The sequence below is a fragment of the Colias croceus genome, chromosome 30 (assembly GCF_905220415.1).
Source record: "Colias croceus chromosome 30, ilColCroc2.1".
NCBI lineage: Eukaryota > Metazoa > Arthropoda > Insecta > Lepidoptera > Pieridae > Colias > Colias croceus.
Genome location: NC_059566.1, coordinates 1,249,846 through 1,267,408, shown reverse-complemented (window position 1 = coordinate 1,267,408; position 17,563 = coordinate 1,249,846). Strand labels below are relative to the sequence as shown.

General features: G+C 39.4%; 1 protein-coding gene across 1 annotated transcript; it reads left to right on the top strand.

The window, feature by feature from the left end:
* The first annotated feature begins 3,794 nt into the window (after nucleotides 1-3,794).
* Nucleotides 3,795-15,996, top strand: LOC123704513 (hornerin-like). Its single transcript, XM_045652894.1, has 3 exons — nucleotides 3,795-3,824; nucleotides 5,484-5,517; nucleotides 6,104-15,996. Exons 1-3 carry the CDS (start codon nucleotides 3,795-3,797, stop codon nucleotides 15,994-15,996), a joined length of 9,957 nt encoding a protein of 3,318 aa, XP_045508850.1.
* The last annotated feature ends 1,567 nt before the right edge of the window (nucleotides 15,997-17,563 follow it).

Sequence of the window (17,563 nt, the reverse complement as noted above, 5' to 3'; positions counted from 1 at the left end):
ATAAAGTATTAAGTACACGAACATTTTAATATGTCGCCTGTAAACTGTCAAATACGGACAATTAGAATACATTTTTGAAATGGTAGTTTAAAACGTTATTCGATGAATAAGTTTTAACCAAGGATTGAAAAATCAGCCCTAGTTCTAGTTAATCATAATAATCTGAAAAAGATCAGGCAAATAAAGTAAATTAAACTTGATTCGAACAACAAACTATGTCCCAAGCATCACTCTGGGCCAAATCTAATTATCAATCGATTTACCAGACATCAAAGTATCTTGAATTTAGGCTATAAAACAAATTATACGAAGATACTGAGTCTGGTGTTCGGGTGACCATGCTTTTGGGTTTAGTGGGATATGTCCCATTAAATATTTAAAGTTAGTATAAAACTAATTTTGCGTTTTTTAACGAATAGTGGTAGTAAATAGTAACTGTATTATTAATAAAACTAGAATTGACCCGGAATAAAAAAACTCGGTGAAGGTGTGTTTTATATCAAACTAACAAGTAAATAAAATATTTCCTCTTTGTGATAATATGTTTTTCATAAAAAATAAAAAAAAACCGCCACTGTGAATTGTGATTATTCATCAACTTTTTTTTTTCATAATCATTTTAGTAGTTAAAGTAAAACTTACAACCGAAATATTGAACTCATCTCTCAGAACTCATGTGTTTACCTACTTATTTTCATAATATTATCTACCTTTTAGTTATATGTTATACGCATTATCAAGCTTAGAATTAGATTTTAGACATATATTCAGACGTCATATTTAGATTAAGAGAATAGTCCTATACTTATTCATTTCTATTTGTCTTATCACTACATAGTATAAAACAAAGTTGTTTTTTCTGTCCCTATGCCCCTATGCTTAAATGATAAATCGTTAAAACTACACTACGGTTTTTGAAGCGTTTTTTTTTATAAATAGAGTGTTTCAAGAGGAAAGTTTAAGTGTATACTTACTTACTTTATTAGGTTTTAGGCAAAGCGGGCGAAGCTGTGAGTGGAAAGCATCCTATATAAAGCATCAAAAAAACTATGTTAGATTCAAAATACATATAAAGCAATCACACAAAAGTTAAAACATTTTTTTTTTAATTTCTTTGTCTTTTTATAATATTATATCCTACAAAAAGCAGAAAGTGTGGTTAACAAACAACGCACGCTTCAACACCACATGGCCCCTAGCGGAAACATAATAAATAATTTTATATACAACCTGAGACTAAAATAACTTTTAACACGTAAAAAATCACGTAAAACTTTATGGTAGGTGTTTGTGTTATTAGTCAGGTATTATTTTATTAATAGCTAGCTATCTGACCGCGGGTATAAAACTATATTGGTTCATGATAAAACCTAATACATTTCTATCCTATCCTACTAATATTATAAATGCGAAAGTTTGTGAGGATGTGTGTTTGTTTGTTACTCTTTCACGCAAATACTACTGAACCGATTACAATGAAATTTAGCACACATCCTACTTAATATTATAAATGCGAAAGTTTGTATGGATGTATGGATAAATAATAATAATAAACTCTTTATTAGCAGGTAGGCAATATTAAAATTAACAATTTATGTACTTACAATCACTTAATCTAACAACCTACATGCTAAAAGGATTGCCGCTCAGCATTTTACAATGAAAAGCATAGGCTTTCATTGCAGAGCTGATTTTCAGCGACACCTAATAATAAAAAACGATCTAATCTAATGTATTCAATATAATAAATAAATATAAAAAGAGGAAATAATATAATAAATAATAAATAGTAATATCTATTTTTAAATAAATATACATATTGTGTTAATAAATATATAAATACGTGTGATAAAAATATACATCGAAGTCATAACCAGAATATTATAGATATTGAGTGTAGGTACAATGTGCTATAAAATATTTAAATGTTTTTCTGGATGTTTGTTATTCTTTCACGTAAAAACTACTGAACCGATTACAATGAAATTTAGTACACATATAGAGGGTAGCTTGGATTAACACATAGGATAGTTTTTATCCCGGAAATCCCACGGGAAAGGGAACTATGCGGGTTTTCCTTTGCAAACGCGGGCGAAGCCGCGGGCGGAAATCTTGTAGAGAATTTTTTTTTTTAAATTGGTTTCACAATGAATTGTAAATTAGCCTTTATATTAGATAGGTATCCCTAATTTTTATGAATAATTGTACTTGTATTGCAGTAACTAGATACATAATATATTATTATAAATTAATAATTTTTATACATAATATGTACATACATCCAGTAAACATTTACAAATTAGTCAAAATATTTTTTTTGTCGATAAGTTTAAATAGTACCTAAATGGATTTTTTTTATATATTTGTTACTCTTTCACGTAAAAACCATTAAACGAATTTGGGTAATACTTTTCCGAAACATAGTCCGCGGCTTCGCCTATATTGTCTAAACCCAATAATTAAAATTTTCAATGCTATGAATTTACGGACGCTTCATACGACGCCATCTTGTGGCTAATTGAGAAAACTTGGAGGGCAACAATCAGAGAATTTATTTTTTATTTTTTATGCTTATAGAGATAATAAAAAAAAACTATGGATCCGATTTTCTGATTAGTAAGGAGGTAAGAGAAATAATGAATTAAACATTGTTTATTCATTTTATTTTTACATACATAGAAGAATCTATGTACTTATCCATACCTACTAATATTATAAATGCGAAAGTAACTCTGTCTGTCTGTCTGTCTGTCTGTTACTCAATCACGCCTAAACTACTGAACCAATTTTCATGAAATTTGGTATGGAGATATTTTGATACCCGAGGCTACTTTTTATCGCGGGAAAATGACGCATTCCCGGATATCCCGAGGGAACGGAAACTATGCGAGTTTTTCTTTGACTGCGCTGGCGAAGCCGCGGGCGGAAGTGGGGCGGCTAGTGTAAAAATAAAATACAGGTACCTATCACATTATTAATAATCTACTTTAACAAAACAATACCTACGCCAATAGAAAGGAATACAAATAATAAGACAAATGTGACAGAGTAGGTTTATAATTTGTATTTTTATCAATAATATTGTTTTCAAAGAAAACGCCGCATAGTTCGTCATACCCGTGGAATTTCCGGGATAAAACCTATTCTATGTGTTAATCCAAGTTACCCTATATATGTGTGCTAAATTTCATTGTAATCGGTTCCGTAGTATTTGCGTGAAAGAGTAACAAACGAAAGTTTCTATTAGCCACAAGATATTGAAAATTTTATTAATAAGGGTTTAGACAATACAGGCGAAGCCACGGTCTAAATTTCTAGTAATCTATGTTTCCGAAAGGTATTATCCAAATTCGTTTAATGGTTTTTACGTTAAAGAGTTACAAAAATAATAAAAAAATCCATTTACTTTTCAAACTTTTCGAAAAAAAAAATATTTTGACAAATGTAATTTGTAAATGTTTCAATGTATAAAAATTAACTGTTGAATAAAATTACAGCTATTACTGTCTTGTTGAATAAAATTGACTTTTCAACTTATTTTCAATGTAAAAATTCGAACTCAAAAATGCATCCACAAAAGTTCACACTGCGACCGATCAGAATAATGACTGCAAAGTCAAATATCACATAAATAATGTATCGTTTACACAACATTACATAAATTAATAATTATTGAATAAAAACATTAAGCGCTTGTCAAAATTATTTGCACAGATGCATTATAGAATTTTGAAGTGCATTCTTTTTTTTCATATATAAGGGCGGGATGCGCTAGGGTTACCATAGTCACCAAGATGTCTTCCACATTAGCATTTTTGCTTTTGGTAAGTTATCCAGTTTATTTTTAAGTTTAGACAAAAAAAACACTTTTTCATTTATTTTCTACAAATGTTTTTATTTATATTAAATCTATACTAATATTATAAAGCTGAAGAGTTTGTTTGTTTGTTTGAACGCGCTAATCTCAAGAACTACTGGGCCGATTTGAAAAAATTCTTCCAGCCCCCCTAGCCAAGTGGCTTTCTGTTAGCGTAGCGTTCAATAGAATAGACTACGAATGTATGAGATTGACGTAAGCTGTAGATAAATGTATCGACAGCAGTCAATCTCATACATTCATAATCTATTCTATCAAACGTTACGCTAATAGAAAGCCACTTGTCTAGGGGGGCTGACAAATATACCTGTACAGGTATACCTGCGCAGGTAGACCGTAAGGTGGGAATAGATTCCCTGTGTCCCCAGGTCTACCTGTGGGGAGGTTTTTTGAGCCTACCTATGATTTGCTCATGTACCCTGTACTGACTGACTTTAGCATGTATGGCAATAGGGAATATGCATAAAATTTTAAATGGCCTAAAATATTTTTTTCTCGAATACTTATTATCGTAATATTATAATGAAAAGGATTTTTTTTTTATTTAATTTTTATTTAAACCCCTAAAATAATATTCAAAAAGTGCAAAATAAGTGAGCGAAATTCAAACTGCCAGAACGCGCCACCACTGGTCGAACGAAATGTGACGTCATTTGACACGACATTGTATGAATCATCACTCCATACTCCATAGTAAACACAAGCCGTGTTTTCCAATTACAGCACTAGAGCGCATTATGCGGCATAATGCTTAGCGTTGAATGTTCCAATTGCAGCAATGCTTCGCACAATTGAGCACTCTTAAAAGTAATGCGCGTGAATTGATGCGTGCAATCGATTTATCGTAAGTAATTATTAATTGTTGGAAAATATTTAAAGCTTTCGTTTCTTTCGAAATAATCAAAGTTAATTCAAATTGTGTTAAAAAAATCAATATAAGTATGGATGAAGGTAAATCCAAATTACTTAAAATAACCGTAAATAGTTTTCAACCAATTATTATGTATACCACTTTATTTACACATTAATGAGGTTATTGCTAACTCTATGAATATTTTTTTTTTTTCAACACTGAACTTAGCGCAACCTGCTGGTGCGTTTCACGTTCCAATTAAGCATCAGCATAATTCGGCATTGTGCGCCACTGAGTCGCATTATGCTCTGTAATTGGAAAACAGCCATAGTAAACACCCACTGGACGTGTCATGTGACGTCACGCAAAGCGCGCGCACAATGGCGGCGTTTGAACTGCTTACATTTTTTAAAAGTTTTAAATTTCATTTTTAAAAATATCTAGAGTATTTTGAAGCCCATTAATATTTTTTTCTACGTTATAAAATAGTAAACTATTAATTTAAGACAAAAAAGAAAAACATGAATATTCCCCATTGGCAGCTTACATAAGGCCGTGTTTTTATTTTTTATTTGATAGATTCAATACTTTTAGCGCTTTCAAACGACAAATTAGTCTTTCCCTTTTATTCATATAGAAGTATGAATATTTTTTTTTATTTATTCATATAAGTAGAAATTTAATACAAGCTCCTATGGTCTTGATTTTGGCTAATGTTTAATTTATTTACCTAAATGTTTTTTTTTTTTTCAGGTGATATCATCACAAGCCTCGGCTTTGCCAAGATGTAAGTATTCATAAGGCCTATTCAGATTAGAGTGGTATCATGTGGCTATTAAAATCTTTTACTATTATACACCTCTTGTTTGTATATACATATAACTAGCTTTCCACCCGCAGCTTCGCCTGCGCAGTCAAAGAAAAACCCGCATAGTTCCCGTTCCCGTGGGATTTCCAGAATAACCTTTCCTATGTCCCGGGGTAAAAAGTAGCCTATGTCCTTTCTCGGGTATCAAAATATCTCTATACCAAATTTCATGCAAATTGGTTCAATAGTTAAGGCGTGATTGAGTAACAGACAGATATTATTATCTAGTATTAGTATGGCTATCATCGATTATACATTTTTTAATTGAATTATCACTACTAAAATATGTTAAATAAACTTAAAAATATCATGGACTATCAATTCTTTTTGTTGTACCTAATACTAAACTGTAGGTATAACATATTTTATTGTATGTGTATGTAATTGTATTTTACATAGGTAATTGTTTCATTTCCCTCTTGTATATTTGTTTGAAAATTGAAATGAATTTCCTTTCTTAATCATCCTATTCTTGTTCTAACTGATAAAAAATCTAATGTTTCAGACAATACTGGAACAAAACCAGTCTGCCAGAATGATGGAGCGCCTCCAAACTTCTACTTCATCATCAGCTTAGAAGATTTCACCAAATCGTCGACATCACCGTTCTACAGACTATTCGGTAATTCGGGTTATATTGCTAAAAGTGGGAGCAACAGTAATTCCCAGAGCAACGTATATGGTTCCGGCAATGCTGACAGCCCCAATAATGATAACTCATATGGTGACGCTGGCAATTACGCGAATAATGAAGTAGATGGAGGATCTGCCAATGGTTATGGTAGTATCAACTCAAACGGATATGCTTCATCAGGACCCACGGGATCCAATTCAAATAGTTCCAGCAATAATGCTTCAGGAAGCAGTGCTAATGTTGGCAACAATAGTGCATCTGCCAAGGGCTATGGTAGTGGCAACTCAAACGGTAATGCTGCATCAGGACCCACGGGATCCACTACAAATAGTTCTAGCAATAATTCTTCAGGAAGCAGTGCTAATGTGGGCAACAATGGTGCATCTGCCAATGGTTATAGTAGTGGCAACTCAAACGGTTATGCTTCATCAGGACCCACGGGATCCACTACAAATACTTCCAGCAATAATTCTTCAGGAAGCAGTGCTAATGTTGGCAAAAATGGGGCATCTGCCTCCGGTAATAGCAGTGGCAACTCAAACGGATATGCTTCATCAGGACCCACGGGATCAAATTCAAATACATCCAGCGGCAACTATTCAGGAAGCAGCGCTAATGTTGGCAATAATGGTGCATCTGCCAATGGTTATGGTAGTGGCAACTCCAACGGTAATGCTGCATCAGGACCCACGGGATCCACTACAAATAGTTCCAGCAATAATGCTTCCGGAAGCAGCGCTAATGTAGGCAACAATAGTGCATCTGCCAATGGTTATGGTAGTGGCAACTCAAACGGTTATGCTTCATCAGGACCCACGGGATCCACTACAAATAGTTCCAGCAATAATGCTTCAGGAAGCAGTGCTAATGTTGGCAACAATAGTGCATCTGCCAATGGCTATGGTAGTGGCAACTCAAACGGTAATGCTGCATCAGGACCCACGGGATCCACTACAAATAGTTCTAGCAATAATTCTTCAGGAAGCAGTGCTAATGTGGGCAACAATGGTGCATCTGCCAATGGTTATAGTAGTGGCAACTCAAACGGTTATGCTTCATCAGGACCCACGGGATCCACTACAAATACTTCCAGCAATAATTCTTCAGGAAGCAGTGCTAATGTTGGCAAAAATGGGGCATTTGCCTCCGGTAATAGCAGTGGCAACTCAAACGGATACGCTTCATCAGGACCCACGGGATCCAATTCAAATACATCCAGCGGCAACTATTCAGGAAGCAGCGCTAATGTTGGCAATAATGGTGCATCTGCCAATGGTTATGGTAGTGGCAACTCAAACGGTAATGCTGCATCAGGACCCACGGGATCCACTACAAATACTTCCAGCAATAATTCTTCAGGAAGCAGTGCTAATGTAGGCAACAATAGTGCATCTGCCAATGGTTATGGTAGTGGCAACTCAAACGGTTATGCTTCATCAGGACCCACGGGATCCATTACAAATAGTTCCAGCAATAATGCTTCAGGAAGCAGTGCTAATGTTGGCAACAATAGTGCATCTGCCAATGGTTATGGTAAAGGCAACTCCAACGGTAATGCTGCATCAGGACCCACGGGATCCACTTCAAATACTTCCAGCAATAATTCTTCAGGAAGCAGTGCTAATGTTGGCAAAAATGGGGCATCTGCCTCCGGTAATAGCAGTGGCAACTCAAACGGATATGCTTCATCAGGACCCACGGGATCAAATTCAAATACATCCAGCGGCAACTATTCAGGAAGCAGCGCTAATGTTGGCAATAATGGTGCATCTGCCAATGGTTATGGTAGTGGCAACTCCAACGGTAATGCTGCATCAGGACCCACGGGATCCAATGCAAATAGTTCCAGCAATAATTCTTCAGGAAGCAGTGCTAATGTTGGCAATAATGGTGCATCTGCCAATGGCTATGGTAGTGGCAACTCAAACGGTAATGCTGCATCAGGACCCAAGGGATCCACTACAAATACTTCCAGCAATAATTCTTCAGGAAGCAGTGCTAATGTGGGCAACAATGGTGCATCTGCCAATGGTTATAGTAGTGGCAACTCAAACGGATATGCTTCATCAGGACCCACGGGATACACTACAAATACTTCCAGCAATAATTCTTCAGGAAGCAGTGCTAATGTTGGCAAAAATGGGGCATCTGCCTCCGGTAATAGCAGTGGCAACTCAAACGGATATGCTTCATCAGGACCCACGGGATCCAATTCAAATACATCCAGCGGCAACTATTCAGGAAGCAACGCTAATGTTGGCAAAAATGGGGCATCCGCCTCCGGTAATAGCAGTGGCAACTCAAACGGATATGCTTCATCAGGACTCACGGGATCCAATTCAAATACATCCAGCAGCAACCATTCAGGAAGCAACGCTAATGTTGGCAAAAATGGGGCATCTGCCTCCGGTTATAGCAGTGGCAACTCAAACGGATATGCTTCATCAGGACCCACGGGATCCACTACAAATACTTCCAGCAATAATTCTTCAGGAAGCAGTGCTAATGTTGGCAAAAATGGGGCATCTGCCTCCGGTAATAGCAGTGGCAACTCAAAGGGATATGCTTCATCAGGACCCACGGGATCCAATTCATATACTTCCAGCAATAATTCTTCAGGAAGCAGTGCTAATGTTGGCAAAAATGGAGCATCTGCCTCCGGTAATAGCAGTGGCAACTCAAACGGATATGCTTCATCGGGACCCACGGGATCCAATTCAAATACATCCAGCGGCAACTATTCAGGAAGCAGCGCTAATGTTGGCAATAATGGTGCATCTGCCAATGTTTATGGTAGTGGCAACTCAAACGGTAATGCTGCATCAGGACCCACGGGATCCAATTCAAATACATCCAGCGGCAACTATTCAGGTAGCAACGCTAATGTTGGTAACAATGAAGCATCTGCCAATGGTTATGGTAGTGGCAACTCAAACGGTAATGCTGCATCAGGACCCACGGGATCCACTACAAATAGTTCCAGCAATAATTCTTCAGGAAGCAGTGCTAATGTTGGCAATAATGGTGCATCTGCCAATGGCTATGGTAGTGGCAACTCAAACGGTAATGCTGCATCAGGACCCACGGGATCCACTACAAATACTTCCAGCAATAATTCTTCAGGAAGCAGTGCTAATGTAGGCAACAATAGTGCATCTGCCAATGGTTATGGTAGTGGCAACTCAAACGATTATGCTTCATCAGGACCCACGGGATCCACTACAAATAGTTCCAGCAATAATGCTTCAGGAAGCAGCGCTAATGTTGGCAATAATGGTGCATCTGCCAATGGTTATGGTAGTGGCAACTCAAACGGTAATGCTGCATCAGGACCCACGGGATCCACTACAAATAGTTCCAGCAATAATTCTTCAGGAAGCAGTGCTAATGTTGGCAATAATGGTGCATCTGCCAATGGCTATGGTAGTGGCAACTCAAACGGTAATGCTGCATCAGGACCCACGGGATCCACTACAAATACTTCGAGCAATAATTCTTCAGGAAGCAGTGCTAATGTGGGCAACAATGGTGCATCTGCCAATGGTTATAGTAGTGGCAACTCAAACGGTTATGCTTCATCAGGACCCACGGGATCCACTACAAATACTTCCAGCAATAATTCTTCAGGAAGCAGTGCTAATGTTGGCAAAAATGGGGCATCTGCCTCCGGTAATAGCAGTGGCAACTCAAACGGATATGCTTCATCAGGACCCACGGGATCAAATTCAAATACATCCAGCGGCAACTATTCAGGAAGCAGCGCTAATGTTGGCAATAATGGTGCATCTGCCAATGGCTATGGTAGTGGCAACTCAAACGGTAATGCTGCATCAGGACCCACGGGATCCACTACAAATACTTCCAGCAATAATTCTTCAGGAAGCAGTGCTAATGTGGGCAACAATGGTGCATCTGCCAATGGTTATAGTAGCGGCAACTCAAACGGATATGCTTCATCAGGACCCACGGGATCCACTTCAAATACTTCCAGCAATAATTCTTCAGGAAGCAGTGCTAATGTTGGCAAAAATGGGGCATCTGCCTCCGGTAATAGCAGTGGCAACTCAAACGGATATGCTTCATCAGGACCCACGGGATCCAATTCAAATACATCCAGCGGCAACTATTCAGGAAGCAACGCTAATGTTGGCAAAAATGGGGCATTTGCCTCCGGTAATAGCAGTGGCAACTCAAACGGATATGCTTCATCAGGACCCACGGGATCCAATTCAAATACATCCAGCGGCAACTATTCAGGAAGCAGCGCTTATGTTGGCAATAATGGTGCATCTGCCAATAGTTATGGTAGTGGCAACTCAAACGGTAATGCTGCATCAGGACCCACGGGATCCACTACAAATACTTCCAGCAATAATTCTTCAGGAAGCAGTGCTAATGTGGGCAACAATGGTGCATCTGCCAATGGTTATAGTAGTGGCAACTCAAACGGATATGCTTCATCAGGACCCACGGGATCCACTACAAATACTTCCAGCAATAATTCTTCAGGAAGCAGTGCTAATGTTAGCAAAAATGGGGCATCTGCCTCCGGTAATAGCAGTGGCAACTCAAACGGATATGCTTCATCAGGACCTACGGGATCAAATTCAAATACATCCAGCGGCAACTATTCAGGAAGCAGCGCTAATGTTGGCAATAATGGTGCATCTGCCAATGGTTATGGTAGTGGCAACTCCAACGGTAATGCTGTATCAGGACCCACGGGATCCAATACAAATAGTTCCAACAATAATTCTTCAGGAAGCAGTGCTAATGTTGGCAATAATGGTGCATCTGCCAATGGCTATGGTAGTGGCAACTCAAACGGTAATGCTGCATCAGGACCCACGGGATCCACTACAAATACTTCCAGCAATAATTCTTCAGGAAGCAGTGCTAATGTGGGCAACAATGGTGCATCTGCCAATGGTTATAGTAGTGGCAACTCAAACGGATATGCTTCATCAGGACCCACGGGATCCACTACAAATACTTCCAGCAATAATTCTTCAGGAAGCAGTGCTAATGTTGGCAAAAATGGGGCATCTGCCTCCGGTAATAGCAGTGGCAACTCAAACGGATATGCTTCATCAGGACCCACGGGATCCAATTCAAATACATCCAGCGGCAACTATTCAGGAAGCAACGCTAATATTGGCAAAAATGGGGCATCTGCCTCCGGTCATAGCAGTGGCAACTCAAACGGATATGCTTCATCAGGACCCACGGGATCCACCACAAATACTTCCAGCAATAATTCTTCAGGAAGCAGTGCTAATATTGGCAAAAATGGGGCATCTGCCTCCGGTAATAGCAGTGGCAACTCAAACGGATATGCTTCATCAGGACCCACGGGATCAAATTCAAATACATCCAGCGGCAACTATTCAGGAAGCAGCGCTAATGTTGGCAATAATGGTGCATCTGCCAATGGTTATGGTAGTGGCAACTCCAACGGTAATGCTGCATCAGGACCCACGGGATCCAATACAAATAGTTCCAGCAATAATTCTTCAGGAAGCAGTGCTAATGTTGGCAATAATGGTGCATCTGCCAATGGCTATGGTAGTGGCAACTCAAACGGTAATGCTGCATCAGGACCCACGGGATCCACTACAAATACTTTCAGCAATAATTCTTCAGGAAGCAGTGCTAATGTGGGCAACAATGGTGCATCTGCCAATGGTTATAGTAGTGGCAACTCAAACGGATATGCTTCATCAGGACCCACGGGATCCACTTCAAATACTTCCAGCAATAATTCTTCAGGAAGCAGTGCTAATGTTGGCAAAAATGGGGCATCTGCCTCCGGTAATAGCGGCGGCAACTCAAACGGATATGCTTCATCAGGACCCATGGGATCCACTACAAATACTTCGAGCAATAATTCTTCAGGAAGCAGTGCTAATATTGGCAAAAATGGGGCATCTGCCTCCGGTAATAGCAGTGGCAACTCAAACGGATATGCTTCATCAGGACCCACGGGATCCAATTCAAATACATCCAGCAGCAACCATTCAGGAAGCAACGCTAATGTTGGCAAAAATGGGGCATCTGCCTCCGGTAATAGCAGTGGCAACTCAAACGGATATGCTTCATCAGGACCCACGGGATCCACTACAAATACTTCCAGCCATAATTCCTCAGGAAGCAGTGCTAATGTTGGCAAAAATGGGGCATCTGCCTCCGGTAATAGCAGTGGCAACTCAAACGGATATGCTTCATCAGGACCCACGGGATCCACTACAAATACTTCCAGCAATAATTCTTCAGGAAGCAGCGCTAATGTTGGCAATAATGGTGCATCTGCCAATGGTTATGGTAGTGGCAACTCAAACGGTAATGCTGCATCAGGACCCACGGGATCCACTACAAATACTTCCAGCAATAATTCTTCAGGAAGCAGTGCTAATGTTGGCAAAAATGGGGCATCTGCCTCCGGTAATAGCGGTGGCAACTCAAACGGATATGCTTCATCAGGACCCACGGGATCCAATTCAAATACATCCAGCGGCAACTATTCAGGAAGCAACGCTAATGTTGGCAAAAATGGGGCATCTGCCTCCGGTAATAGCAGTGGCAACTCAAACGGATATGCTTCATCAGGACCCACGGGATCCAATTCAAATACATCCAGCGGCAACTATTCAGGAAGCAGCGCTAATGTTGGCAATAATGGTGCATCTGCCAATGGTTATGGTAGTGGCAACTCAAACGGTAATGCTGCATCAGGACCCACGGGATCCACTACAAATACTTCCAGCAATAATTCTTCAGGAAGCAGTGCTAATGTTGGCAAAAATGGGGCATCTGCCTCCGGTAATAGCGGTGGCAACTCAAACGGATATGCTTCATCAGGACCCACGGGATCCAATTCAAATACATCCAGCGGCAACTATTCAGGAAGCAACGCTAATGTTGGCAAAAATGGGGCATCTGCCTCCGGTAATAGCAGTGGCAACTCAAACGGATATGCTTCATCAGGACCCACGGGATCCAATTCAAATACATCCAGCGGCAACTATTCAGGAAGCAGCGCTAATGTTGGCAATAATGGTGCATCTGCCAATGGTTATGGTAGTGGCAACTCAAACGGTAATGCTGCATCAGGACCCACGGGATCCACTACAAATAGTTCCAGCAATAATTCTTCAGGAAGCAGCGCTAATATAGGCAACAATAGTGCATCTGCCAATGGTTATGGTAGTGGCAACTCAAACGGTTATGCTTCATCAGGACCCACGGGATCCACTACAAATAGTTCCAGCAATAATGCTTCAGGAAGCAGCGCTAATGTTGGCAATAATGGTGCATCTGCCAATGGCTATGGTAGTGGCAACTCAAACGGTAATGCTGCATCAGGACCCACGGGATCCACTACAAATACTTCCAGCAATAATTCTTCAGGAAGCAGTGCTAATGTGGGCAACAATGGTGCATCTGCCAATGGTTATAGTAGTGGCAACTCAAACGGATATGCTTCATCAGGACCCACGGGATCCACTACAAATACTTCCAGCAATAATTCTTCAGGAAGCAGTGCTAATGTTGGCAAAAATGGGGCATTTGCCTCCGGTAATAGCAGTGGCAACTCAAACGGATATGCTTCATCAGGACCCACGGGATCCAATTCAAATACATCCAGCGGCAACTATTCAGGAAGCAACGCTAATGTTGGCAAAAATGGGGCATCTGCCTCCGGTAATAGCAGTGGCAACTCAAACGGATATGCTTCATCAGGACCCACGGGATCCACTACAAATACTTCCAGCAATAATTCTTCAGGAAGCAGTGCTAATGTTGGCAAAAATGGGGCATCTGCCTCCGGTAATAGCAGTGGCAACTCAAACGGATATGCTTCATCAGGACCCACGGGATCCAATTCAAATACATCCAGCGGCAACTATTCAGGAAGCAGCGCTAATGTTGGCAATAATGGTGCATCTGCCAATGGTTATGGTAGTGGCAACTCAAACGGTAATGCTGCATCAGGACCAACGGGATCCACTACAAATAGTTCCAGCAATAATGCTTCAGGAAGCAGTGCTAATGTTGGCAAAAATGGGGCATCTGCCTCCGGTAATAGCAGTGGCAACTCAAACGGATATGCTTCATCGAGACCCACGGGATCCAATTCAAATACATCCAGCGGCAACTATTCAGGAAGCAGCGCTAATGTTGGCAATAATGGTGCATCTGCCAATGGTTATGGTAGTGGCAACTCAAACGGTAATGCTGCATCAGGACCCACGGGATCCAATTCAAATACATCCAGCGGCAACTATTCAGGTAGCAACGCTAATGTTGGTAACAATGAAGCATCTGCCAATGGTTATAGTAGTGGCAACTCAAACGGATATGCTTCATCAGGACCTACGGGATCCAATACAAATAGTTTCAGCAATAATTCTTCAGGAAGCAGCGCTGATGTTGGCAATAATGGTGCATCTGCCAATGGTTATGGTAGTGGCAACTCAAACGGTAATGCTGCATCAGGACCCACGGGATCCACTACAAATAGTTCCAGCAATAATGCTTCAGGAAGCAGTGCTTATGTTGGCAAAAATTGGGCATCTGCCAATGGATATGGTAGTGGCAACTCAAACGGTAATGCTGCATCAGGACCCACGGGATCCACTACAAATAGTTCCAGCAATAATGCTTCAGGAAGCAGCGCTAATGTTGGCAATAATGGTGCATCTGCCAATGGTTATGGTAGTGGCAACTCAAACGGTAATGCTGCATCAGGACCCACGGGATCCACTACAAATAGTTCCAGCAATAATGCTTCAGGAAGCAGCGCTAATGTTGGCAAAAATGGAGCATCTGCCAATGGATATGGTAGTGGCAACTCAAACGGTTATGCTTCATCAGGACCCACGGGATCCACTACAAATAGTTCCAGCAATAATGATTCAGGAAGCAATGCTTATGTTGGTAATAATGGAGCGTCTGCCTCTGGTTACAGCAGTGGCAACTCAAACGGTTATGCTGCATCAGGACCCACGGGATCCACTACAAATAGTTCCAGCAATAATGCTTCAGGAAGCAGCGCTAATGTGGGCAACAATAGTGCATCTGCCAACGGTTATAGTAGTGGCAACTCAAACGGATATGCTTCATCAGGACCCACGGGATCCAATTCAAATACATCCAGCGGCAACTATTCAGGAAGCAACGCTAATGTTGGTAACAATGGAGCATCTGCCAATGGTTATAGTAGTGGCAACTCAAACGGATATGCTTCATCAGGACCTACGGGATCCAATACAAATAGTTCCAGCAATAATTCTTCAGGAAGCAGCGCTAATGTTGGCAACAATGGTGCATCTGCCAATAGTCAGAGTAGTGGCAGCTCAAACGGTAATGCTGGCAATATGGCCTCAGGTTTTGACGCTGACCGTTTCGCGACTGATAATGATAATTATCAAAATAACTTTTCTCCACTCCAGCCCCAGCCTGCTCCTATCTATAATTATAACGATTTCAACGGAGAATCCTATAAATCATCTAGTTCACGTTCCCAAGAAAGTAGTAGCAGTAACGCAAGTGTTGAAAATTATGAATCGAATAACCAGAATGGCATCACTCAATTTTATTCAGCGAATTCGAACAGTAAAACGCAAAACGAAAATAATTCTAATAGTTTCGAATCAGCAAGAACTGATAATGGCGGCAGCTATCAATATAGTAGTAGTCATAATAACAACCTTAGTAACAGTGAAAGTGAAGTTGAGAACTATACTTATAGGCAACAATCTTAAATATTCTAATACACTTCTCTTTTGGACTTCAAAATTGTTTAATTGTTAAAAATTCCAAAATGTTCTTTTAAATAGGTATGAGAATGAATTTGTATTTCGTATTGTGTTGTTATTTTTTATTTTGTTTTGATGAAATAAAATATTTTGGGTTTCAAACATTGACGTTTTATTTTTCGATATTTACCTTAATGTATAAAAAGTACGTATTAATTTGTTTATCCGTGATGGATTCCAAAACTACTGAACTGATTTTTGATTCGCACCCCGTGTGCACCAAAAATACTTAATTGTAGGTGCATTATATTATAATGTATTTTGTAAAATTAAATTGTAAAACTGACATGATTAAAAAGAGCAACTATGGAGTTTCTTGCCGATTCTTCTCCGTAGATACTGCTTTCCGAATCGGTGGTAAATGTTAAAATATGTAATGACGTATCAAAAGTGCTTCTAAAAGAAGTCTAAATGAATATATAAATGTTTGAGTTTGAGTTTTGAGTTTGTGCAGTTCTTACTGGATAGGATAGGCCACTTTTTATAGGCTTTAGGCTTTCAGTTTATAGACTTAGCAATATTATTTTATTGCAAATTATAATTTGTTTACATATAGCTTACGCCCCAAGTAATCTTTAAAAAAAAATAAAGTAGAGTTTTGACTTTCCTACGATTTACTTATATGTAGGTACTAGCTGCTCCGCGCGGTTTCACCCCCGTGGCTTCACTCCTGTTGCCCGTAGCGTGATGAAATATAGCCTATAACCTTCCTCGATAAATGGGCTATCTAACACCGAAAGAATTTTTCAAATCGGACCAGTAGTTCCCGAGATTAGTGCGTTCAAACAAACAAACAAACAAACTCTTCAGCTTTATAATATGAGTATAGATTAGTAATACATATTATTAAATCTTACCACCCGCGGCTTCGCCCGCTTTGTCTAAAACATAATAAATGATATACTAAAATCTTCCTCTTGAATCACTCTATTTATTAAAAAAAATCACAATCCATTGTGTAGTTTTAAAGATTTAACATACATACATAGGGACATAGGGACAGAGAAAGCGACTTTGTTTTATACTATGTAGGGATTATGTACTATATACCACCCGCGGCTTCAATAATGCCTGCACTTTTTAAACGAACTGGCATACCACAGGGTGCTCAACTAGTAAGGTAAACGCAGGTATTAACGACCCCTCTAAGGCAATTTCAAAATCAACCATATTTTTTAAGTATACTGGTTCTTCTAAAGATTTATAATTTCATTTTATATGCTAGTGTTATGTATAAAAAATGTATTTATTGAAGCAAATACATTCTAATAAAGGATTATCTTGTAAAAAATAATTTACAATGTGACTTAGTCGATTGTTGCTATTACCGACCCATAAAAACGGCTGTGAAGCTATTAACGATTTTTATGCAGCTATTCCCGATCGTATGTGAGAGGAAGCCTTTTTCCAGCAATGGAATGTATAGAAGCTAGTGATGATGATGATTACCGATCTTAATAAAATGAAATAAAAATGCAAATATATTCGTATTTTTTAATTGTAGTTATTTTTA